The 27,159-nt window shown below is 39.2% G+C and overlaps 1 protein-coding gene across 3 annotated transcripts in view; it reads right to left on the bottom strand.

The window, feature by feature from the left end:
• Positions 1-25,094, bottom strand: part of DDHD1 (DDHD domain containing 1) — an 83,347-nt gene extending 58,253 nt beyond the window's left edge. For 2 of the 3 annotated variants that reach the window (XR_006738867.1, XM_045566986.1), the window contains exon 1: positions 24,065-25,043. Coding sequence is in view for 2 of the 3 variants with exons in the window: in XM_045566986.1 (XP_045422942.1) it covers positions 24,065-24,908 (844 nt within the window). In the remaining variant the exon portion in view is untranslated. Of the gene's footprint in view, positions 1-24,064 lie in introns of all 3 variants that reach the window. The other variant, XM_045566990.1, reaches the window with a different exon arrangement.
• Positions 25,095-27,159: the final 2,065 nt, after the last annotated feature.

Genomic DNA, 27,159 nt, shown 5'->3' with positions numbered 1-27,159 from the left:
TGTATTAGATGATCTTGAAACATCTTGTCATATCAGATTTATACTGTGATGTATTAAAAATTTCCTATTCTGTGTTTCTATTGCTTCTTGCATTCTCCTATATTCTGCTATAGCAATTCTGATATATTTAGATGAATAGCTATCTAAATAATTGAGATCCTAACCAAAATTAGTAGGCTAAGGGGTTAAGGTAGTTTGATGCAAGGTTTTGGTTATTTCCAATGTCATATAAAATACTGATATAAAATCCCAGAAATAGTGTATTTCTGGTAAATTTAGGTGCTGTGCTCTCTGATACATAGACACTAAAAAATATTATAACATCACTGTGAATTACAGCTTTTAACATTGTAAGTGTACTCAATCACGTTTAAGGGTTTTTTGCCTGGATTCTACTTTGTCTAGTAAGAGTGCAACCCTGATTTCATATTATTCCTATTTGTCTGTGGTATCTTTGCACAATCCTTTATTTTTAGCCTTTTGAACCACTGTATTTTAGATATGTCTGTTGTATTAATGCAGGTAATAACTACCATAAAGTGTTATTTCAATAAATATGTGTTGAATGATGCTGAACAAGGTATATCTTATTCAGCATTACCCCCCTGGTTGGTAAGTTTGGTTTCCTGAGTACTTTCATTAGTGCTCCAAACAGGGTCCTTCCTCAGTTTGAGGGGTGCCTGCCAATCTGCTTAGTTGATTTATGCTACAGCAGTCTCTCCAGCCACTAACAGTCTATTTTCTGATAATTATCCTTTGATTCAGAAGAAAGAGCTTGACTGTTTTCTAAAGATGAAACAACAGGGGGTTTTTTGGGGGGGTGAACTTTTTCACTGAATGATAACACACGTACAGAGAAACACACAAATCATAAGCAGCCAGCCAAATGGCTTTTACAAGCGTAACTACAGCCAGACCAAGAAAGCACCACAGAATCCCCCCCCTTCCCTCTTCACTAAGGGTAAACACAATCCTAACCTCTAGCACTACAGATAACTTTTACTTTTTAAAAATTTATGTAATGGAATCACAACATAGTGTGTAGTCTTTTATTTGGTTTCTTTGGCTCAACATTATGTTTGTTAGAGCCACTTATAAACACAGGATTATTTTAATGGTTAAATACTTGCCAGGTGTTAGCAGGTTAAACATCAGATACCTGTGAGCTATGTTCTTGGTCTACATACTTCTACCATTAATAAAATTATTCTAAATAATGTAGAGACATCAGCCAATAAATTCCTAATTTTATGCTGTAACAGATATTAAATCATCAAGTTGGGACTGAATCTCCATCTCTAATGCTGGGAAACCACCCTAAATGGTACTTTAGTCATATACATGTAGAACCCGCTTTTTTGGACTGGATCATCCTCACCTCTCCAACATGGATATCTTCTTTTACCTAGCTCAAGCTTAGAACACCCCAAGCCAGGCTGCCCCCATATCTGGATACTCTCCTATACCAGCCTAGGCTCTGATATCCCACACTAAGCCATCAACCCACTTGGCCTCCAATATCCCATGCTTGGCCCTCCTTATGAGAACATACGCTGTCTTCACCAGCTTGGGCTCTCTCACCCCAGGACAGGCTGTTCCTGCCTGCCAGGCAGGGTAGGAGGAAAAGAGAGAAGGGCTAGTGTGGTGATTCTCAACTAAATGATTTTGGCCCCTAAGGGTAATTTGGCCAGTTTGAAGACATTTTTGATTGTCACAACTGGTATTTAGTGGGTAGAGGCCAGGAATGCTGCTAAACATCTTACAATACACAAGATAGCTCCTCCCTCCCCCAATTCCCCCCAACAAAGACCTACAAGGCCCCAAGTGTCAACAATGTTGATGTTGAGAAACCCTGAGCTAGCTTTAAAACCTAAAACACTGATACCTTTTTACAGAGCAATTGCACTTCCAGAATGTATTTTATAGAAACTTTTACTAAAACGTCCAGAGACAGTATAAAGATGTTTACTCTAGCACTGTTATAATAGAAACAAAAGAATAGCAGAATATGGGCTAAATTTCTATCAACAGAGGAATGGATAAATACATGTTGCTTGTTACATAGTAGGTAATAAAAAATATTCATTATATAAATAAAAATATCAATAAATGGATAAAACATCCACAGTGGAGTAAAATTAAGAAGTCAGTCTATTTTTATTGACATAGACTATCATCTAGAATAAAAATGAAAAATAAATTATAGTACTACATGTGTATATGTGTGTATATGTACATATAGTATAATTCTATTTTTGTGCAAAACGTACATTGGCATATGTTCTAAAAAGTGAAGGAATGTACGCTAAGCTGTTACTAACAGTTATCTATGAGAGATGGGAATACAAGGAACTTTCAGTTTCTACACTATAAATTTCTATAGTACTTGACATTTTTATAATACATATGTATTAGTTTTATATTCAGGAAAAAGAAATATCACATATTTTGGAAGAACTGCTAGATGACCATCCTTTATCATTCTCCCCAATTCCTTCTAACAGAATACTAATTCAAATAGCTGAAAGACTATTTCTAATCTCCTAATCTCCTTTACAGCTAGGTTTGGCCATGTGACTGGGTTTGGGTAATAGAATAAAGCAGAAATTACTGGGTCGTACAGCTTTTTGAACGTTTCCTCTTTCTTTCCTGCCACCTATATGTCTTGAGCTCTTGAAGCTCTTATGGACCAAGTCACTTACAAAGGATGGTTATTCCTTCTGTGAATAACATAGATTATTACAGTGGAGCTGCCACATAGCTCTGGACCCTAGACTTGCATACTTTCTTCAATGTGGAGAAAAATATACCCATTTGTGGTTAAGCCACTGTTATTTTGGCTTTTTTATTATATATAAAAGAATCTAATACTATCTGATATACACCTGTATGTATATAGTTTTTAAATATCATCTCACTTTGTAGTTACAGAATGGCAAGATCGGGACGCATCTGCATAGTTCTTTAACTATGTAGAAAGGGACCAGAGGAAAACTTTTCACAGGGTTAATGGATATAAAGAATATGTTGGAACTAAATTAACAAAATATTGTTTTTCATTTATAACAATATTCATTAAAGTCAATTTAAACTTAATGTAAAGACTAGCACTTATCATTGCTAACTGCCTATCAGAAAATAACTAAGTCATTACCCTAATCATAACTATTAGGCAAACCATGAATAAAGAATGGCCTTTATTAGAATCAAAAAGAGAACATGGGTTCTTCTTGACTGGAAAATAATTCCAAGGTCCATTTTCCACTATGAACATTTCACTTCTGCAAATGCTTGAACAGATCTCTTAGGTGTGGGTAGGGAAAAATTTACAATACAGATATTTACGCATAAAAAGTTATACTTACAGGAGGCAAAGGGAGCAACTATGTATAAGATTTCTAAAGGTCTGTTTTTGAGAACTATTTATATCCATATTACATGTACAGAGGAAACCCTAAGGGCCTTTTCTCTCCAGCTTAGCCATGCCCCTATAGCCTTACCTACTTAGGGTCCAAGGCATGCCTACACTTCACTGCTGTGGAAACTTACAGGGCAAACCAGACCATACTTGACTTAAAGAGGAAGGAAGTCACAGAGCAAGGGAAAATAGGAATGGTAGGGTATTGGTATTCAAGAGAGGAAATCAGCAAGGTTTAGAAATAAGGAAAGTAAAAGACACAAGAAAAGGGGAAGGAGATATAAGAGACAAAGAGGATAGAAAAGAAAGAGGTGGAAAATTAAGGAAATGCTGTTGTTCATTCTTAAGGTTTGTTGTAAACTTAACTATCTGGGAACTCTGAATATATTTCTCATGGAATTAATGCTATAAATGGTGGCTAAGGTCTGAGCTCCATTTAAACTATTAAATACCCAACATATTAATGCGCTACTTCCACCAAACCATACTTCATAATGTTTTCTTATAGAAAAACACATTCTAAGTTATAATTCAGGCTAATGTGCTATTTCCACCAAACCATACTTCATAATGTTTTCTTGTAGAAAAACACATTCTAAGTTATAATTCAGGCCAACAGCCATGTATTTCTCCAACAGGGCAAAAACTATATCCCATAAACATGTGTATCTTTTTAACAGTAGCTAGGCTTGGGTAGGTAATGGTGATAATGACTCTCCTTTCTTCCTTGTAGTTAGGTGCTACAGCAAAGGCATCGGGGCTCTTTCTGAATTAGAAAGCCAAGAAGCAGCTGATTCCCTTGGGACTTGTGCACTACGGACTTTGACTTTCCCATATAGGTCATGCAAAAGGACAGACTAGGTATCTTGATTTTTGGTAATTATTTTTAAATATGATTACCAAAAAAAGCATATTAGACAGCCAATCTAAGAATTTTTCACTTTGATGCTTAATATATACTGAATTAAAATCCATTTTATAGAAAAACAAAGTGTCAGTTATTCAGATATAATTTATTGACAACCTAATTAAAATTAATCTAATGCAATAATACCTTAGTTACTGAAATGTAGTATTGCGATAATTAAGCTAACTCTACAACCTTAAAGCACAGAAAACTTTCTAAAGCATTTAACATTTTCCTTAGTAAGTTGAATGGGCTAAATATAATTTTACATTTTCTAGTTGACACCTTAATTTATTACGAAAGGGAGCTTTGTTGGGGAAGCTACAGATGTCCCAGTGGGAGCATGGGACTGAATGGGTTTTGACCATGGAGGATTTATTAAACACTGTCTATGTCTCTACTGTTAACTTCGTTTACTGGTAATCTGTATCACTCTCAGATAAGAAGTTATACAGGTTAGTACAACACAGAGCTATGTAAAATTCATTGCTATGTCAAAATCTTTGGAAACATCTCTTTTCTCAAGTGATATCTTTACCGTAAATAAAACCATCATCTATGGTGACTATGCTTTTCAATGTCTATGATATTCAATACATTTATCTTTTATTTTATATTACTAATAATTTACCTATCAATCTGCTTATCAAAAACATCTACCTCATCTACTATTAATGTTTTCTATTCTCATTTGTATAAGTAATATGTGGAATAGTCTTTACAGTATCTGTCATCTATAATAGTATGATTTGTGGAATTTTCAAATTCTTTATTATTTTAAGATGATGGCAGACCTTCTTCATGCCTATCTCTAAGCCCTGCTTGACTTTAACAGAATGGTTTGTATGCTATTCATGATACTGAAAATCCTGAATAGTTCCTGAATATAAAAAAGATAGGCCAGGTAAGGTGGCTCATGCTTGTAGTCCCAGCTACTCAGGAGGCTGAGGCAGGAGGATCGCTTGAGGCCAGGAGTTTGAGACCAGCCTGGCCAACATTAGTGAGACCTGTCTCCAAAAAAATTAAAAAAGAAAATAGTTGGATGTGGTAACACGCACCTATAGTCCCAACTACTTGGGAGGCTGAGGCAGGAGGACTGCTTGAGCCTAGGAGTTCAAGGGTGCAGTGAGCTAGTGAGCTATGATTATGCCACTGCACTCAAATTTAGAATGGTGGGCCAGGCACTGTAGCTCACACCTGTAATCCTAGCACTTTGGGAGGCTGAGGTGAGAGGATCACTTGAGGCCAGGAGTTTCAGACCAGCCTGAGCAACAGCGAGACTCCATCTCTACAAATATCAGAAAAATTAGCCAAGCATGGTGGTGCATGATTGTAGTCCCAGCTCGGGAGGCTGAGGCAGGAGGATCACTTGAGCCCAGGAGTTTGAGGCTGCAGTGAGCTACAGTGACACCAGTGCACTCCAGCCTGGGCAACAGAGTGAGACCCTATCTCAAAAAAGAAAAAAAATTTAGAATGGTAGTTACTTCTAGATTGAAGGGGAATGGGAGGAGTCACAGAGGAGATTTTGATTATATTCATTAAGTTTAATTATTTGAGCTAGGTGAAAGGGGTACTAATTGTTGGTTATGTTATTTATACATTTTTATATGTTTTAAATATTTCATAATAAAATAAATAATTAAAAATAATAAACTGACAGTACTCAGGTAGGCGATAAATAAAACTATATTAAGTGAAAAATGAATAAATGTTCCGTTAACAAATGGCATGAAAGATAGTAAATTAGGAAGTAGTACCAAAATGTTACCTTGCATTAGAATACCTGAATACTTGCTCATTCACTAGATAAGAACTGTAATCTGAAGGAATAATGTGGGACAAAGATAATTAACCATTATCCTAATCATCATTTAGCTTGGCTGCAATGTTGTAACTGTAAAGTTGGACTAGTAGTTAGCAATTATACAGAATTCTACCTTATGAAAAAAATACCTATCTTTCAAAATATACCTGGGATCATATTTGAAAGTAACAGTCACATGAGGAATACTAAATTATGCTTAGACAAGAGATGATGTCAGTAATATCTACCACTGACCAAGTTTAAAACTAGTTTTATAGAAATAAGAAATTCTGGACAATTATATCCTGAATATTATCTGCTTTTTTTGATTCAACAAACAAGGCTGTAAGCGTTTTTAAAACCAGCATACATGTCTTAGTGCTTCAGCAGTGTCGCTGTAAAATTAATTAAATGGTTTACTGGTCTTATATTAGTTTGCTAGGGCTGCCATAACAAAACCATACAGACTGGGTGGCTTATTATACAGAAATTTATTATCTCACAGTTCTGGAGGCTAGAAGTCCAAGATCAAGGTGTCAGCAGGTTTGGTTTCTTCTGAGGCCTCTCTCCTTGGCTTGCAGATGTTCACCTTCCTGCAGTGTCCTCATGGCCTTTCCTCTGTGTATGCATGCCCCTGGTGTCTCTGTGTGTGTCCAAATTTCCTCCTCTTGTAAAGACACCAGTCAGATCGGATTAGAGCATATTAGAGCCTACCCTAACAGTCCCATTTTAATGTCATCACCTCTTTAAAGGTCTTAGGCTTTAAATACAGTCACATTCTGAGGTACTGGGGGCTAGGACTTTAACATATGAATCTTAGGGGAGACACAGTCCAGCCCACAATAGTACTCAAAAGTTTTTACTACACGATTCTTTCAGGCATATCGCATTATATCCTCCTCGTTTTCGCAAATTTCAATTCACAGAAGGCAGATTTTAGATGTTCTTAGCAATCTCTTCTATTCCAATTTGGAGAACAGACTTTAAATTGTAGGCCATTTTATATTAAGCCTTTCAAGTTTAATATTTTGGTGGATCTAGGCAATGCAGAACTTTCCATGCTTAGGGAAAAAATTCTCTCTTGGTACTTGGCAAAGTCAAAAAAAAAATTTGATCTAATCTGCATAGATATGGGAGAGAAACCTGTGCCAAAAAATGGAATATACACATTAAAACAGATATCTGAATTTTCAAAGTTAATTTTAGCTTAGTGGAGATCATCAATTCCATATTGACTATAGACATTCTATCAGATTATTAAAATCAAAAGATTATGTATTAACATAGTTGGAACTCTCATTATCAGCAGAGTGTCATTCAAATTTGTTGTCTGTCTTCTCTTTCCTCTCTACATTTTCCCCATGCTTTTAACCTGTGGTTTCCAAACCTGGCCAATTATCAGAGTCACTTGAAGAATTAAATTAAAAGATGGATTTTTCATATTCCTTCCTAAACAACTTAATAAATCAGTCTATGGAGATAGGGTCCAGAAATATGTATTTTTTAAAAAAGTTCTCCAAGCTATATATTATAAAGCAAAATGCTCACAAGTGACCACTAGGTCCCAACCAGTTTAAATCAGTTAAATCTCCAAATCTGATTGTTTGCCAAAGGAAAAAATATTTTGAACACATTCTCATGTATACATATTTATAAATTATGTATGTGTATTTCTATTCTAAAATGTTTTATTCATTATAAGATATACAAAAATAGAAACATTGAAATGATGAAACAGAAAGTAAATATAAATTCAAACATTTTCATTGTAACACCCCCAAATGCAGTGTTTGCACACCCTATTTTGGAGACCACTGATTTAAATTACTGAGGATCTTTGCATCTTTGATTCCAGCACTGTCTTCTTCTGAACTCCAGACCTATATATCCAGCTGCCCACTGGATGTTTCTACCTGGGTAGGTAGCAGGCACCTTAAATGCAATATGTCAAAATAGACTATTATTTAGCTTCCCTCTGCCACCCCAAGGTGGGGTTGGGTAAGAAATCTGTTTTTCTCCCACAGTTTAACCAAGTCAAAACATTAAAGGTAACTTGGACTATACTTCCTCTTACTCATCATGCACTGATATTGCATTAAGACATCCTACTTCCTTAATTAACATTCTCCTCTCCCCTCCAATAACCATTCACAGAGTGCCACCCCAGATCATCACTGTCTCTCATTTGGAATATTGTAATAACTCTCTAAAGTGTCTTCTGATTATGATCTCACTTTTCCAGCTTTCTATTTTTCTTTCACACTGCTGCCAGAGCGATAATCTAAAAATGCAAATCTGATCCAAATTATTTCCCCATTTTATATCTTCCAGTGCTTCATTCTCACATGATAAAATTCAAATCTTCAGTACGAAAAGGCCCACCTCAATCTAGTCCCTGCCTGCCTACCCAGTTTTCTTCTTCTACCTTCTTCTGCCTTATTCCCAATGCTCCTGTCAAACAGAAACTCTTTAGTAATTTGAATGCGTTATCTTCCTTTGTGACTCCGTGCTTTTATACATGCCATTCCTTCTGCCTACAACACCCCTTTTCTTTAAAAACTCAAGTCAAGCATAAATTTCTCTGGAAAGCTTTTTACGTGAGGTAGAGGTGATCACTTCAATCTTTTGCCTAGTAATACTAGATGAATATTTGTTGAATTAAAGTAATTAAAGTTTTTAAAAAATGTATTGAAAGAAAATAATCCACATTATAAAAGAGAAGCACAACATTTAGGAAGATGGCAAACAGATGCGAGACTCTCAAGGTAGTTATTCCTCAAGAAAATTAGCTATAATTGAAACATAATCATATCAGAATTTAAGCTCTAAACTGAGTTGAAATCAAAAGAAAAAGTAAAATCTGTTTTAAAAAAGAAGAACGGGAGAAAAAAGGAGAAAAGATAGATTTGTGTGGTCAAAATTCACAATACTAACAAGCACACATGCAAAAGCTTGAAAATATGCAAAAAGCAGCAGAGGAAAACATTTATGAAACTCCTAAGACTAACTAAAGTTATAAGGAACTTATTTGAGGAATAAGTGGCAGTAAAGTTGGGCAAGGAAATCTTACAAAGGTTACAAAATAATCCAGGATATTAGGTACCATTGTTAATCTAACCTTCCCATCTGATCAGATGGTGTAAACTGTGAGGTCATAGAGGGTACACAGTAGAAAAAGAACTGGTTAAGGCCTTAGAAGGCCTAGGCTAAAATTGCAGTTCCATCTCTTAACCTCAGCTTATCATCTAATAATGTGAGGATATTGTTTCACTGCAGGGTTACAATGGGGATTAATAAAATAATGTATGTGAAAGTACCTTGTAAACTATAAAATCCCATTCCAAATTAAGGTATTATTCTAATTTATGGAATATCTTTTGAAGTTTCTAAAAACCACATGCAGTAATTAAACCTGGCTACATCAAGACTAACCTTCTGGAATCTTCAGCCCCCATTTTCATCTCTTCCAAAATGAAAACCTTATGCCATGACAACCAGAGAAGCAGGTCCAGAGAACCAATCAACAAATGTATGCTAAAAACTGAAGATGAGATTACTGCAGGCACATTGTGACTTGGCAAATTAATCCAATGCTCTGATTTACTTCCTGGTGATATCAGTAAAAGGTGGGTCTACTGATGTGAAAATAGATCCCTAAGAATCTGTTTTCACATTGAGTTTTAAGAAACAAGATAGAAAAAGAAAGGTGGAGACTAGGGATCTGTCTTAGTCCACCCAGGTTGCTATACCAAAATACCATACACTGGGTGGCTTATGCACAATGGAAATTTATTTCTCACATTTCTGGAGACAGAAAAGTCCAAGACCAAGGTGCCAGAAGATTCAGTGTCTGATGAGGGTCTACTTTCTGGTTTATAGACAGTACCTTCTCACTGCACCCTCCCATGGCAGAAGGGGCAAATAAGCTCCCTCAAGCCTCTTTTATAAGGGCACTAATGTCATTCATAGGACTCTGGCCCATGACCTAATCACCTCTCAAGGGCTAGAGCCTTTGATGGCCAATATCATCAACCTAGAGGGTTAGGATTTCAATATATGAATTTTGGGGAGATATAAACATTCGGTCTATTGTAGGAGCAAAGCAATTAAATGCAGCAATTGGTTCAGTTAGGCCACAGGTATTATGATAGCAAAAAAGAGGCAGCAACAAACAGTTTGATATACAAATCTAACAATCACTTTTCCCCCACGGCCCATAAAACCTGCTGCAGAACACATCTTAATTCTACTCTGTGTAGCAAACAGCCACTTGATCTGTATTAGCTCACTAAAGATATTACTGTTATTCATTCCAAAAATGCTGGGCAGGAAGGCATGTAGGATATGAGAGCACTGGGTTGTGCCTAATAAAGAAAGAAAGAAGATAAAGAATGAGAAAGTAAATCAGTTAGCTAAACTGGAAGAACAGATGTCTATAATACTTCAGCAATGATAGAAGAACACATACAATGATGGAAGGTGGGATTTACTAGAAAATCAGACAAAACATACGGAACAATGATTTTCAGGTATGCACAATAGGCAGAAGAGGACAGTGATCACTGAGAGAATTCCCACCACCGTCCAAGCTTAGCACTGGAGTTTCCAGGCTACAGTGCAGGAAGAGGAACAAAGCCTAGCAATCTTGCTGAGTTCCAGGAGGCTAAGGTAGGTAGAATTTGTGGGGAAAAATACTGGAAAGTAGAGGGCTATACAGAAAGACAGTGTCAAAGAGTTTCCTGGAGTCTTTGGTTGAGCACTGACCTATGCACACACAGGAGAAAACTACCTGAAGCCAGAGAAAAGAAGCACTGGAAAAGAGTAGGTGAACAATCTCCAGAGCCATACAGGGCTGGGAACAGTTCATGTTCTAATCAGTCAGAATATAAAGACTTAACCCAAGAGGCATTGAGCAATGTCCTCAGAAAGGACATTGCCTTAATAATGGAGATAAATTATCCCTACACTAAAAGTTGTCTGGCTACCCTCACAAAGCTCAAAAGACTTAGGATCAAATTACTTTGAAGTAACTTAACTGTGCACTAGAATAAAGCCCAACAACATTAAAGGAATCCTACAAAATCCAAGGAATACACCTAACAGGTAATTCAAAGAAGCATGAAAATATAACACACACCCAGGAGAAAAGTCAGTCAATAGAAAGAGACCCAGATGACACCTAGAAGAACAAAAATAAAATTAACAGCAAACTTCTCATCAGAAATTGTACAAGTAAAAGACAATAGAGTGACATGTTCAAAGTTCTGAAGCAAACAAAAATGTCAATTTAGGATTCTATATCCAGCAAAAATATCTTTCAAAAATGAAGGAGAGGCCGGCAAGGTGGCTCACATCTGTAATATCCCCAGCACTGTGGGAAGCTGAGGCAGGAGGATTGCTTGAGGCCAGGCGTTTGAGACCAGGCTAGTCAACATAGCAAGACCCCATCGCTACAAAAAATAGAAAAATTAGCTGGGCATGATAGCATGCACCTGTAGTCCCAGCTACTTGGGAGGCTGAGGTGGGAGGATCTCTTCAGCCCAGGAATTTGAGGTTACAGTGAGTTATGATCATGCCCCTGCACTCAACCCTGGGTAGGAGTGAGACCTTATCTGTTAAAAAAAAAAAGAGGGAGAAATAGAGTTTAAAGAAATCTTTTTAAAAATTGCTTAAAGCAGGCCGGGCGCAGTGGCTCATGCCTGTAATCCTAGCACTCTGGGAGGCCAAGGCAGGTGGATCACTCTAGGTAGGGAGTTCGAGACCAGCCTGAGCAAGAGAGAGACCCCCGTCTCTACTGAAAATAGAAAGAAATTATCTGGCCAACTAAAATATATATAGAAAAAATTAGCCGGGCATGGTGGCTCATGCCTGTAGTCCCAGCTACTCGGGAGGCTGAGGCAGTAGGATCGCTTAAGCCCAGGAGTTTGAGGTTGCTGTGAGCTAGGCTGACGTCACGGCACTTACTCTAGCCAGGGCAACAAAGTGACACTCTTGTCTCAAAAAAAAAAAAAAAAAAAAATTGCTTGAAGCAAAAATAAGAATGCATTCTGGGGCTTACAACATAAATAGACGTAAAATGTATGACAACAATGGCAAAAAGGCTGTGAGGGGGTAAATGAAAGTACACTAATAAGGTTTTTCTACTCTATACAAAGTGATACAATAATTTTTGAAGTTGACTATGATAAGCTAAAGATGTATACTAAAAACCCTAAAGCAACCACTACAAAAATAATAAACAAAAAGGTGTAACAATACCAGCTTTTGCTTAGGCTCATGATGTAGAAAGGTGAAAGAGCATTGCTCCTATCCTTAAACAAACAAAAACCCTCACATTTGATTTGTAAAATTATAATTTTTCTTGAACCCTTCAGAAAGCTGAGGTCACAGGGCAACTAACACAGTATCTAAGGCAGACAGGGAGAAACGAGATGTAAGTAAGCACTTGCACTTATGTACTGGGGGGGAAGACAGCGGATGCCATACAAGCCAGTAAAAAGACTTCAGCTAAAATATTGAACAAATTGCTAAAGATCAAGTGTGGGCTACAGTAAAAGTGCAGAAATTCTGGGGCTTCAGACACAAGTGGAAATGATACCCTCTTGCAGGTTCTTCTCCACAAATCTTACCAGGAGATCATCAGAAAGACTGGGGGAAGGGTGAGAAACCTGAAAAAGTATCTCCTCCATTGTGCATGGTTAGGGGAGGGGAACAGTGGCAGGTGTGGTAAAGATTTGAATGAAGCCTTGCCTGGACCCTTCCTTCCCATCTCACTTAAGAAACAAAAGCCTTAAGCTGCTTCAAGTAGGAAAGCAACGGATAAAGATCCATAGTAGCTGGAAAAAGGCAATAGAGAAAAAAACCAAAAAAAAAACCCAAAACTACCCTTGGTGTAGAAGCAGGAAACTGTCCTGGGCCTACACCATGAGGTTTTCCATAGCTGGGGTAGGGGCAGAATCACTAAGAGACACTGTGCCTAAGAATGAAGCTGAATCAGAACAACAGAGAACGTCCCTTCCCTACTGGCACCCACACCATCATCATTAAGATAGTACTTAATCTATTGCTGGGGGAGGATAAAAGCATGAAGAAAGACCTTCTCTGAGATAGAAGTAGTAAGGGAAGACCTAAAGCTAAGGGTAAAGCAGATAAGGAGGAAAACCCTTGGCAAATCAGTCCTCACCCTAAATACAAGGTAATGCTATGGAAATTTGAAGCCTATCATGCACTGATTGTAACTATTCAACGATGAAACTCAAACTCAGCTCAACTCCCAATTAGATTGTCAATTCCCCACATGAAAGGCCTAGCAAAAAACTATGAAACATACAAAGAAGAAGGAAAAAACCATACTGTCAAGAGACAAAAACAACAACAAAACAGACCTAGACCAGAGATGCCTAGATGCTAGAACTATTAGAAAGAGAATTTAAAATAACTATGATTAATATGCTAAAGGCTCTAGTGGAAAAGGTGGGCAACATGTATAATCACATGAGTAATTTCAGTATGGAAATAGAAATTACAAGAGAGTATCAAATAAAAATGTTAGAAATTAACAACATGGTAAGAAAGATAAAGAATACCTTTGATAAGTTCATCAGTAGAATCAACACAGCTGAGCAAAGAATCAGTGAACTTGAAAATAAGTTAATAGAAATTACCTAAACTGAAACACAAAGGAAAAAAAAAGAGTATCCAAAAACTGGGGGACATTATCAAATGATCTAACATGTGTAACTGGAATCTAAAATGCTCATAGAACACCAACCAGGATAAATATGAAAAAGTATCCTTAAGCTAATAATAAAGATAAAAGAGAATCATAAAAAAATACTCAATCAAAAGAAGACAAGAAAAGAAGGAAAAAAGAACTAAGAACAAATGGGACAAATAAAAAATAACTAGAAAGATGTTCATTTAAAAAAACTAAACACCATTAATCATGTTAAATATAAATGGTCTAAAATGCCAATTAAAAAGCAGAGACTGTCATGATGAATCTTAAAATGCAAGACCCAACAGTTAGGTAAAGACATACATAGGTTTAAAAGTAAAAGGACAGGAAGAGATATAAATTGCAAATACTAATCAAAAGGAAGCTAGAGTGGCTTATTAGTATCAAAGCAAATTTCAATACAGGGAATATTACCAGAGATAAAGAGGGACATTTCAAAATGATAAAGGCATTATTTCATCAAAAGGATACTATAATCCTAAATGTATACACATCTAGTAACAGAACTTCAAAATACATGAAGCAAAAATCAATAGAACTTTTATTAAAAGGATAAATAAAGGAATCCACATAGTTGGAGATTTCATTCTAATAATTGATAGAAGACAGAATATCAATAGGATATAGAAGTTTTAAATTGGAAGGACAGAGCAGCAATAGGTAGGTAGAAAGAACAACAAAGATGAAACAAAGATACCAATCCGTGGGTTCAAGGATATTCTCCTAGAATCCCTTGAAACATAACTTTGAACTGGCTGAACTGGTAAATTTTTTTTTTTTTTTGAGACAGAGTTTCACTTTGTTGTCCAGGCTAGAGTGCCATGGCATCAGCCTAGCTCACAGCAACCTCAAACTCCTGGGCTCAAGCAATCCTCTTGCCTCAGCCTCCTGAGTAGGTGGGACTACAGGCATGTGCCACCATGCCCGGCTAATATTTTCTATATATATTTTTAGTTGTCCATATAATTTCTTTCTATTTTTAGTAGAGACTGGGGTCTCGCTCTTGCTCAGGCTGGTCCTCGAACTCCTGAGCTCAAAGGATCCGCCTGCCTCAGCCTCCCAGAGTGCTAGGATTACAGGTGTGAGCCGCCGTGCCCGGCCTGAACTGGTAATTCTGAGTGTAAGTGAAGACAACTAAGAGCAGGCAGCTTCCCTCCATTCAGAGTAGTAGATTTATGAACTAATAGCATTACCAAAGTGAGGCCTACAAACCCCTGCCATCAGATATTCTTGGGATACCTATTACAGAGGAAGATTCTCTGTCACCAGCATAGATCCAATAAGTTAAATCTCCAGGGATAAGATATGAGAATCTGCATTTTTAACAATCTTCCCAGCAACTGTTAGGTTCAATGAAATCTGCAAACTACTGGTCTAGTATAGGATGCCACTCCAGAGACAAAGGTATCCAGCAGAGGTGATCAGTGGCTGAAGAGTATTCCACTGTCCTCATCTCACCTGGAAAAGTCTTCATTTTGTTCAACCTCAGAGCCCAGAGGAGGAATAAGGTCCTAAAGTATGAAACTGCACTGTGATTCCCAGAACCCTCAGGGTAATTAAACAGGTTTAAGATGAGCACATGGAAATACATATAGTACGTGTATATATATATGGTCATTATGTTTAGGTTGAAGTAATGTTGGTGGAGCCATAGCTTTCCACCCTTTTTTTCTCCCAAATAAAACATGTCTACCACACACATTTTAATTTCCAAAAGATAGGCTTCTAGTTCAAGAGCAAATATAACAGCCTGGCTTAGATATGATAGCTAATATTAATACATACTGAACCAGGTACTCAGCTAAGCATTCTACATATATGTATGTCAACTAAATCTTAACAATAATCATCGTGATAATAATTCTGTGAAGCAGGAATGATAGGAGAAACTCGACCATAGAGAGTTTATAACTTACCCCAAGTCACACAGCTATGGTAAATCAAGAATTCAAATTAAGAGAATTTGATGACAAATACCTGTTCTCTGAGCCCACGTGGCTTTTACTGACAATGCTGGATAAGGGATGGCTGCCTCAAATCCCTTGACTAAGGGTAGATTCAAGATTATTTCAAGTCAGAGCTTACACTAGGTGCCAGAACCTAGCTGCCATCCCTAACACTGCTGGTTCAACTGTAGATCAATTAAGAGGAATCTCTCTCAGTTTTTATGCTGAGGTCTCCTTCACCATAAGAATAATTGTGGGCCTTTTTTTCTTGCCAACATGGCAGAAAACCAAGAACACTACTGGCTATGCACCAACTGAAAACTGAGCTGTCTTTTAGAAAACTGTAAAGTTCTCTATTGTTTCAAAAACTCTGGTAGTTGGTAGAAATGTTCTAAATGAGCTGGGCGGCAAAGTCAGTATCTCCCACATTTAGTGACAGGAGATGCATACTGAAAAAGAAGGAGATCCTCAAGAATTTGACATTTTTTTTTTTTTTTTAGACAAGATCTTACTCTGCTGGCCTAAAGTGCAGTGGCATCATCATAGCTCACTGTAACTTCATACTCCTGGGCTCCACTGATCCTCCTACCTCAGTCTCTCAAGTAGCTGGGACTACAGGCACACACCACCAAGCCTGGTTAATTTTTCTATTTTTTGTAGAGATGGGGGTCTCACTCGTGCTCAGGCTGGTCTCAAACTCGTGACCTCAAACGATCCTCCTGCCTCAACCTCCCAAAGTGCTAGGATTACAGGCCTGAGCCACTACACTCTGCCTAGAATGCTTTTATGGGAAAGAATTCCTCCTTTCCCACTGAAGTAGATTTGTAAGAGAATGACTGGTGCACTTCTCTGACGTCCAAGCCAGGAAGACTCAAGACAGCACAGATCTTTCTGAGGCCAAGAGACCCAGCAAACATCATGGCTTCTCATGAGGGCAGGCAACAGTTAAGGGGCTCTTGAGTTGTGCCTATTTTAGAGTTTTTTACCAAGATAACAGGCCAAGAAAATGCCATGTCAAGAAAGAGACTACAAATTGAAACAGGAGAGCCAAGAATGTCAAGTGGACTGTAAATCTGGAAGGATAAAAGAGGCAGGAAAATGGAGAAATAGTAGCAGCTAACAGTTTTATAGAGCTTACTATTCATCCTAAGATATTTCAAGATCTTTAAATATTTTAACTCATTTATTAAAATAATCCTAAGAGGTACATACTGTTATCCACATTTTACAAAAGAAACTAAGGCACAGAGAATTCAAGTTGCCACACAGCTAGTATACGGCAGAGCTAGGATTTGGGCCCAGTCTGGCTTCAGTGGTCCTTGACATTCTTAAACACGAGGCAATGTTGCCTCCCTAGAAAAACTAGTAAGCACTGAAAGGGAGCTGGCAGAGATGAAACTGATGAGCTGTGGTAGGGTGAGAGGTGATTTGTAAATAAATATCATAAACCAGGTACACTCTTTATGTGTGGCCCGTCATACTTCTTGACAGGATGCAGGTCTTTCCATAAGAGACTAAATCCTGCCAGGCAATCAGAATTCTGAATAAGTCAATCCAGTATTCCAGGATTAGGGGCATTCACTATAGATGAGGAATAGTTACGGCTTTCTCTTCCACCAAAAAAAAAAAAAATGTGTAATAGATAACATAGTTTACACAAAATAGTATAAAAGGCTAAAAACAGTAAACAGGTTAAAGAATAAACAGCAACTATATCCAAAAAGACATTCTAAAACATAAGGTCCCAATTTTTTTCCAGTGAAAGGCAAGGAGCAGAACAATGGGTAACTTGTGCTAATCTTAAATAAGTGTAATAGTGGTTGGCTGTACAATGACAATGTTGAGCAAAAGCAAGTATCTGTTCATAAACCTACAGACATGTACACGGGTCTCATTTAGTGCTAGCCACATACTAGTGAGGGTAGTAAGGGTTCATTTCAGCAGGAGATAGCCACATTGGAAGAGTAAGTGCCCTTGTAAGTGCTTGAGCAGTCACACTGGGCTTTGCTCAGTTTGAGTGGTGGTGTTCAACAATTTCTGGTTTACTCTGAAGTACACTTTTTCCTATGAGTGTCTTTTGTTTCATAGCAAAGTCTTTGTTTTACAAATTATAAACAAACTTGGGGGTACTTAATGTTAAAATACATATCAGATGTTAAAATTCAAATTTTACTGCAGGTCTAAGTGGGTGAATTAGGTAGACACCGGATGCTGTGGGCCTAGCTAGAAGGTGTTCTATAGAATGAGAAGAAAATAGTGGATTTGGTCAATAAAATATGAACCAAAAATTGATAATTAGTAAAAGGTAAGAGTGGGATTGCATTTGTCTATATTAAGGCTCAGAAGTAATTCCAACTCTGTTCCCTGTGCATCATCTAAAGTTATTGAGCAGAAAAGTCCATGGCATATGATTTAGAAATCTTTTAATTTTAGCACAGTTCATCTAGTTCTTTGTCTCACATCATGTTTCTCAAGGGCTATCAAGCATCAATGTTCAGAGGACAGTCCACTAAGAAGCAGCCAAAGGGAAAATCAGTAATATCAGAGACATCTCTATTCACACAGTTAAAATTATATTCTAGCATATAAAAGCTTAACTCTAAACTATTTGGAGAAGCCATCCACTCACATGGAATTTATACTCCTCTAAGATTACCAGATATATGAGGCCTTGGGATATAGAAGTACCAATAACAATGTCATTTCTCAAAGCCTGGCCTGACCCCCAACAGTCATTCAACAGAGCTTATTTAAACATAAAAGAACAATGATTATAAAGATTATCTAGATATAGCTTAATCTAATAAGACATTAGAATAAACATTAATGAATATATAAGTCATTCTCATTGACAATCTGGTAAAACTGGAAAGCAATATATAAAATAAAACTACTTTTATGTACTCATATCTATTTTGCTACTGTTTTTCCTTAGTTCTCTGACAAGCAATTCCTATTTTTTACTACCTTGAATTTCACTTGTCTCCTAACCCAGTGTATCAGAAAGTATCTATATTATGCTTTTCATCCCATTAATCCACTCATTTGACAGTGATTCAACATTTTTTTGTGCGCACAATTTCCCTTTACCAACGCAGCCTCAAAAGAGTAGAACTGTAGGTTATGTATAGCAGCTATAAAAAATGTTTTTTCTTGTTCTATTTTTTAACTGAGCTTTTAGGAATCTATTGTGGCAAAAAAGAAGGGACTGTGTACATTTACACCCTTTATTAGTGTTGACAGTTTTTCCTGATGACATGCATAGTTTAAATTCTACCACATTCATGAAAAGATAAAGGTCCTAATCAGATTCCCCAGTTATCAGGAATTCCAGAAGTACTTACTACTTCCCAATCTCTTCTGCCAATAATCTTCATCTTTGGTTTCCTGTAAATGCATTCCCCATTTCCCTCTCTCTTCCCTAACCCACAGCCTCCCCCAGTGTCCATAATTCTCAGAGGATTCCTTGACCAACATCCAGCTTTTTCTTGCTTTCTACAAAAAAAGATCAACTATAGGTTCCAGACATCAAAGATCTCAGCAAAATGCAAACTATAAAGAGTGGTGTGGTGATAAAAGACTCAGGAAATAAAATTTGAAAGAGAGAAGAGTACAAAAGGCCTCTTTTATAACAAAATAGTAAAGAAAAGAAAAGGGGTTAACAGACAGATGGAAAGAAAAACACCATTGATTATCCTAAACATTTATATAAAGCACAACATGCATTATTACATTTGAGCCATGCACAAACAAGGGGAATCAATAATTGATATTAGTTTTTAAACTAATGGCACACTGCAAAGGGAAAGAAAAGCCCCAAATGCCTCTGTCGGGTAATGCTAAGTCCTGCCCTCCATAGGTGTCACTAGCTATTCCCATCCTTGTGCTGTTTAGTAGGTCACTGAAAAATGTACCCTAAAGCAGACTTGATCTGGGCTGGGTGGGTTTCCAGAAGACTGCCATGGTTCTGTAAACCTGAGCAGTCAGGGTTCCAATGCAGCCCAAGGCTGCTTTCCAGTATGGGCTAGTGGGGGATAATGCAGTTAAAGAGTAAAAGATAAAAGTATCCAGTACTTTTTCAGGGTCAGGCATCTCTACTCCCTGTCCTCCTGCTTTACTGAAGGCAGAAACTGATCAAGAAACAGTGCCTTTTACTCCCTTGGGCTCCATTATTTTCCCATGATGTCCTATTCCACATAAAGTACTGTTATTATGAATAACACGGTTTACATCTATGGAAAGTTAATAAACATCATATAATTAAGGGACAAGTTCTAATTTTTCAATATCATTTTATTGGGAATATAATTTTCCCTTCATTTCAATATACCATGAAGACAACTAGTTAATTTTTGAAGTACGTGAAACTGAAAATGGTTTAAAATTATAATAATGTACGTAGGCCTTATAAGTACACCAGAAGATAGGGTAAGAGTAGGGGAAATCTGTGATTTATATTTAACAACCACTTCTAGAAATTACATATTCAAATAAAAGTTTGGTCAATAACTTTATTAATTTGGTCAATGAAGGGAAATTGCATACTTCCTAGTGCACACTGCACACATCACTGCCATTAGAATTGTTATAAGACTATTCTAAGCTCATGAAATATCTCTAGAAGGTTCCATATGCCTTCCTATCAGCTATTACTAAATTCTTTGGCCACTTTCTTGTCAATATTCTTTACAAACATTCTTTCCTCTCTGATGAGGTACAAGCCAATAACAACAAATTGTGGGCACTCAATTTTGCACTGCTTAACTTTATTCACTTTTATTTGAGCTTTTAAAAATCAGGGGTATAGTTTTTTGAGATCCACATGACATAGTTAACAGGTATCTTACCTAGTACAATGTGTCAACCACTGGTATAAGCAAGTTACATGTAATAATCCTCAAAACAAGCCTATGAAGTAAATACAAACAGCTTAGGAAGAACACTAGGAACGAGTTCACTTAGTAATGATCAATTTTTATCTAAAATGTCCACATTTAGCCAGGATAATATCTAAACATATATTAAAACAAAAATAAATATCCTACAAGTAATAATTTTTTCATATGTAATATTTGCTTTCTAGCTGTAGTAGATAAATTCTGTTCCCTCTCTGATTCATGTACCCCAAACTCGTTCAAATTTGGTCTGCTAGTAAAGTTTAAAAAGAAGAGTAAAATAATACCTTTCCTTTAAACTAGGCATAGCTAACTTGTTGGCCTTGACACCCAGATGCAAAGGATAAATTAGGCAACAAAAATCCAAAGGACCAATGGAATCCTACTACCATGCTATGCAAGAACTTATTAGACTTTTTTGTTTTTTTAAACCTTTCATTACAACCATTTAGAAAGTTTCCAGAAAGGTTTAAAAGTTAATGTTAAAATGGGGGGAAGGCCAAAAGCTACACAGTCTTGTATGAGTTTTTACCATTTGGAAAAACGCTGAAGAAACCATATTAGAAACCTCCCAACGTGTGAAAACTTGTATAATACACAAAGAACTTAAAGAAGCAATTAGAATAAAGTCACACGAGATTTTGTAAGAAATGGTAAATTACAGGATGCCACAAAAAACACCACTAGGTTTTCACTGTAGTTCAAACGAGGACCATGGACATCCAAAGGATTGTATCTTGTAGAGAACTATTTAGAAAATGCTAAAATAGAGATAAAAATAGGCATTACTCTTATGCTAGTTAATAAAAATTAATTTTCAAGCTATAAATGGCCTAATGGCTATCTGCTTTAGGAAAGATTTAAGAAGACTATGTTCACATTACCTTCATGTTAACTTTTACAGGCCCTCACCATTTCTCACTTAATATATGACACTAGCATTCTAATGATACTCTGTTTCTAACCCTCCAATTCAACCTTTGCATTGTCACTAACCACACCTAAGTAACAGAGAACCTTCAATTGTTTGGTTCCCTGTTACAGGATAAAATCCAAACTCCTTAGCACTGCACATTCACCCTGTTTCTTTTCCAGCTGTTCTCCCAAATGTACCATTCATGTGCAGGTGCCTCTTTCACATCTCCATCCTGTTCCTGACCAAACACCAGCCTTCGTGTACCTCCATCTCTGCGGCGGTCAAAGCCCAAACTCACCCTGTGTGTCTCAGTGCCTGTGAGTGTAGGCCTCATTTCCTCAAAACGCCATGCAGTTTCATGCCCCTGTATATATGTATGTTACTCCTCCTGGCTGGAATGCCTTTTCCCCTATGTCCCTGCTTCCTCTGTCTGATTCATCCTTTAGGACTCAGTCTTACATCTTCTGGGAAGCTTTCCTGACACTGTCACTCTTAGATGGGTTAGAAGCTCTTTGGACATGGCAGTGGATTCCCCACTAGACTAATAAACTGCTTGATCACTTTCTGAGTGATTGGACAAGTCCATTAATTTCACTGAGCCCATTTCTTCATACATATGTTAGCATTAATTTGCTATCACAGTGAAATAATGGATATCAGAATCACTTTGTAAATAGTGAAGCACCATGCAAGCATTAGCAATTTTATCATAAATCAAAAAAGTACACAGTATTCTAGGCAAATATCCTTCAGTTTAATCTAAGGTTAAGAATTATCTCTTGGTTTCCAGTCCCCTCTCCAAGAACGCCCTGCATTTTTATCCAACTTTCTGGCTCCAATAAGTCCTTGTGTTTCTACCCTCAGTTAAAAAAAAAAATTCTATAGTGATGTTTAAGTCATTTGAACAATATACTAAGTGGGAAGCTCCTGAAAAGTAAGGATTTTCCTTTTCCCCACCATTCCTCATGCCTTCACAAGAGCACTGTGTCATGAACATACAACTACTGAGTAAATATGAAAGAACTAAACAAATACAAACATTACCCTGTCCTTTGTGAGTTTATAATCAAAAGGAGTGATTTAACAGATCCCACCTGAATCTGACCTTATAAAAACAGTAACAAATGCCTTTAGTGTCATCTTAAAGTGCATTAAGAAATTAAATTACCTGCTATGCTTATTTTATTTGGTGATTTGACCCATACTGGAATTGCTACCTTAATAATTCATCCTTAACATATGAATGTTTTAACATTATCAGAATCACTGATATAATTCAATACCTAGTTATTGTACGTCTACTGCACTAGGCCTTAAAAGTACAAAGGTGATGGACTCTGCCTATAAGCCTCTAAACAAATAGAAAGGAAGCTAAGTCATCCATACACATAATACAAGGCAGATGTACAGAGAACCTAGGGGGAGTGACAATCAATGAAGACATTTGAGTTAGGGCATTGGGGCCATGAAAATTAAACTGATATTACAAACTACTGGCGGCCAACAGCTTCTGTTACTATTGAATGTCTACTATATATTACATATGTAATATTTGCTGCATGTAATGGGAGATATTTCTGATTGTCCTCCTGCTTATTCTAATTTAATTATAAACCTAATTGTGTGTTGTTGTCTAATAAATATTAACACTCACATCACTATTAAGTGCCCAAGCACACACAGTTCCAAGCCCTTTAGGTATATTTTCTCATTTACTTTCCACAACAACCCTATGAGATAAGTACAATTATCCCCATTTAAAGATGAGGAAGATGAGGAATAGGGCTAGTAATTTTTCAAGGTTAAGAGGCAAAAACAAAAATATGTAAATGAGGACCTAAGAGACAAAAAATCGAGTATTCCATAGAGTGTGAGCAGACCCACTTGCCAGAACTGCTTCATGCAGAGCTTTCCACCTCTCTCGAACACACCCAGTGGGAGTAACCTATCTCCTTTCTCTTCCCGCCAGGGATTAATTTTCTTTTCCTGGGTCCATGATCGAACTGTTGATTCTCGAGCAGATCCTCTCAAACCTTACCACTCCAGGGGATGCGCTGCTATTTAAATCATAGGCAGTTCGCGGTACATGAGACCGAATCAGATCCCCAGGTTGACAAGGCTTGGTAGGATCACGAAATTGAACCTTTCGTGCTGGGGATCCGTTCCTGGATCAGCTCCAGGGCATAGGAGCAGCGCCGCTCACCCAGGAGGCGCTACCCCTGCGGTATCCACTCCTCCTGACCCCAAGCAGCTCGGGTTTTGCCATCTGCTCGTTTACCCTTCACCCGCCGGCGCTCCCCGCACAATCTCCACCCTGCCCCACCAAAGCCCAGGCCTCACGCGCCTCCCTCTCCGCGGAGGCCAGGTCCCAAACCCACCCCGGTGCGTCTCAGCCCTGCAGGGGCAGCCCGTCCCGCCCAAACCCAGGCCTGCTACTCACGGTTCCAGTACACTGGGTAGCACTCTCCTTGGGTCACATCCACCTCGTAGAGGCCGCCCCGCACGCACACTGGCTCGATAGTCACCAGCTCCACCAGCTCGGGCTCGTGCCCCGCCGTGCGCGGGCAGAAGCCGCAGGCGCGGTCCTCGTCGTCGTCCTCCCCGGAACTGGAGGCCGGACCCGCGGGAGACGCCGAGCCGCCCACATGGTCGCTGTCCCGGTCCTCGGCCTGGGGCCGGGCCCCCGTGGCCTGCAGCAGGGTCCGGAAAGCGAGCTCGATGCGGAGCGAATCGTAGCCGATGAAGGGCTTCCAGGTCTTCTTGTCCTCCTTGTAGAACCAGCGCACTTCCTCCGGGCCCAGCTCCGTCACTACCTCGTAGCGGTGCCGGGCAGCCTGGCAGCCCGGCCGAGTGCGCTTCCTCTGCTCCACTGTCCCCCCTCCCGCCGCCCCGCCACCCCCGGAGTTCGTCGCGACCAGCGGCTGCTGCTGCGGCGGGTGCAGCGACAAGGAGCTGCCGCCGCCGCCGCTCTCGCCCTCGCTGTAGTAGCGCAGCGAGGAGCCCGACTCCGCCGAGCTGAAATCATAGTTCTCGTCACTGAGACAGGAGTCCAGCGCCAGGTGGTGGTTGTGGTCCTCGGCGCCCGAAGCCAAGTGCAGCCCCGGCTCCCCGCGCAGCAGGGCCAGGGGCACGTCGCCGTCGCCCGGGTCCCCGCCCGGCAGGTGCTCGAAGCAGCAGACGCTGCCGCCGAACGCCGGCCCTGCATCCGAGCCCAGCTCCCAAGCGCCGCCGCCTCGGCCGTTACGCTCCGGGCTGCGCGGCGACCCGCGGCCCGGGTAATTCATGGTGTAGAGACCCCGCCAGCTGCCCGGTCGCGCGCCAACCCGTGACCCGCAGCGCTTCTGCCACACATTAAACGCCGCCGCTCTCTCCACCCGGAGTTTTTAATCTTTCAAATCCGGACAGGTGATGCGGCGGCGGCGGCGGCGGCGGCTGCAGCTCCACCACCCCCAGAGGCCGGCAGCCGCGGCCCGCGGCCCGCCCCATTGTCACGCAGCCCCACGTAGGCGGCGCTTGGACCCGGCCCCGCCCCTCCGGCCGCGCGCCCCGCCGCGGAAGCCAGAGACGGGTCGGCTCAGGTCGCCCTGCGCCCTTGGCCCCTCAACCCCTTCCCGCTGTCCCGCTGTTGCTGCTCGGCTGCCTCAGCCCCGGGCCCTTCCGGGTTTCAGAGCCTGGCTGTGAAGAGGCTTTCCTCCATTCATCCTTACAATTTTGAGTCATAAGCCCAGAAGCTTAAACTACACGTCGAGAGGGCCCCATGGAAGTTGGATTCTCCTGACATTGCTTTTCTGAGCCTTAGGCCCCCCTGCGTTCTGCCACCTGGTTCTCGTCCCTCCAGAATTGTCGCCCACGTGAGGACACTCCACCCAAAATACACTCACCTTGGCGTCACTCCTCCCACTCGGAAACTCGAGTCTAAACCTCCCTTCATAAACCATCTCATATTGTTGCTTATCTTTTCCGTACTTACAGTTCCTGTTTTCTCAACTTCATTGTAAGGCCCTTGGTGGAAACCAAGTCTGTAAGTCAGCCTCTCCTGCCCAATCAATGTTTGTCAATTATAATGACGGCAAATCCAGCCATCCAGCTGTGGTAGAAAGATGATTATTAGATTGAAAGCCAGAAAACAAACTAGCTTCTGGATTTAGCTTTAATAACCACGAGCAGATCGCCCTGATCTTTTTGGTTTCCTCTTCTGCAAAATTAATATTATTGGACCAGATGATCTCTAAAGTTCCTGCTAGCAATGGACTTCTGTGACCTTAGAGGTTTCTTCCAGTTTTTATGCATCGCTGATTCTGTAACTTACTTTCTGTGATCGAATTGAATACTGAAGCTCCCTTATGTGGTTTTGTTTAAAAAAAAAGTTTTTATTTTATAAGTTCATCCCACAACGTTGAGAATCTAGAGAAAAACAACCTCCAACCTCAGTGTTCTCAATTTAAGAATAATCTTCGTTCTTTTATTCCCTTTGTGGTGGAATCAGATTGGTAGGGCAATTTTTCTTGCTCCTGGGATCTAACCTGTCAGAGATTACTCTAAATCATTATTTAAATTAGGACCATCTCAAGTTTTTACAGCACCTTTGTAGAAATTTGAAAAAAGGTATTGCTTCCTATAGGCAGATACAGAGTGGTTTTGGGCTTCATGGCTTGGCAGGTGGAGCATGGGCTGGATTTTCTGCTCCAGTGTTGTACCCTTAGCTGGACAATCTTGTGCAGTGAACAGCCTGTCCAATTGTATACTTGCAGTCCTGACTCAGAGCATCTAAGATCAGAACCCTCTTTTCTGTAATGCTTTCTGAGTACCTACTTCCCGATTTCTCCTCCAATATTTCTACTGACAATATCCAAAATATGAAATTGGGTATAAGCTTTGATATATTTACTACCTATGAAAGCATTCGTTCTACAGTGTTTTCATAGCCACCTATGTGCCAGGCACCTCTATGCTAACTTCTAATACAAAAAGAGAATTTGAGAGACTAAGTTCCTTCCTCAAGGAACTTACAGCCTAGTGGGGGGATACAGACAAGTGTTGCGGCTGCTTTTTGCTCCTGAGCTTGGTAGTGAAGTAATGAATAATTACTCGAAACACATAGTGTTGTCAGGAAAGGGGAGAGACCAAAGTCTGAAAGAAAAAACGGTCTCCTCAGCTAAGTTCTTCCCCATATTTATTTCTAAGGACACGTGCAAAAGGTTAGGGCCCTTTGCTGATTTCTTTAACAACTTCCATACAGGTCAGCTGTTTTCAGCTGACCATTGCACTCAGCAAACAAGCAGCTTCGGGCAGGTGTTTTTGCCTGACCCTTCATTCACCCTACTCACGTTCTTTCCATCCATCCATCCTTTCGTCTAGGCCCAGCCCCCACAGACAAGTAAACAGATATTTTATAGTACAGTGTGAAAAATATTGTAAACAGAATTAAAAATAAGAAATATCATAACATCTAAAATATCCTTATTCCTTTATGTGTTTTTTTATGGAACATATCCTGACCATATAGCTATCCAGTTAGATTATTTTGACCAAATT

Source organism: Lemur catta, chromosome 1 (genome assembly GCF_020740605.2).
Source record: "Lemur catta isolate mLemCat1 chromosome 1, mLemCat1.pri, whole genome shotgun sequence".
Lineage (NCBI taxonomy): Eukaryota > Metazoa > Chordata > Mammalia > Primates > Lemuridae > Lemur > Lemur catta.
Note: the sequence above shows the minus strand (reverse complement) of the source record. Positions and strands in the feature narration are given on the sequence as shown.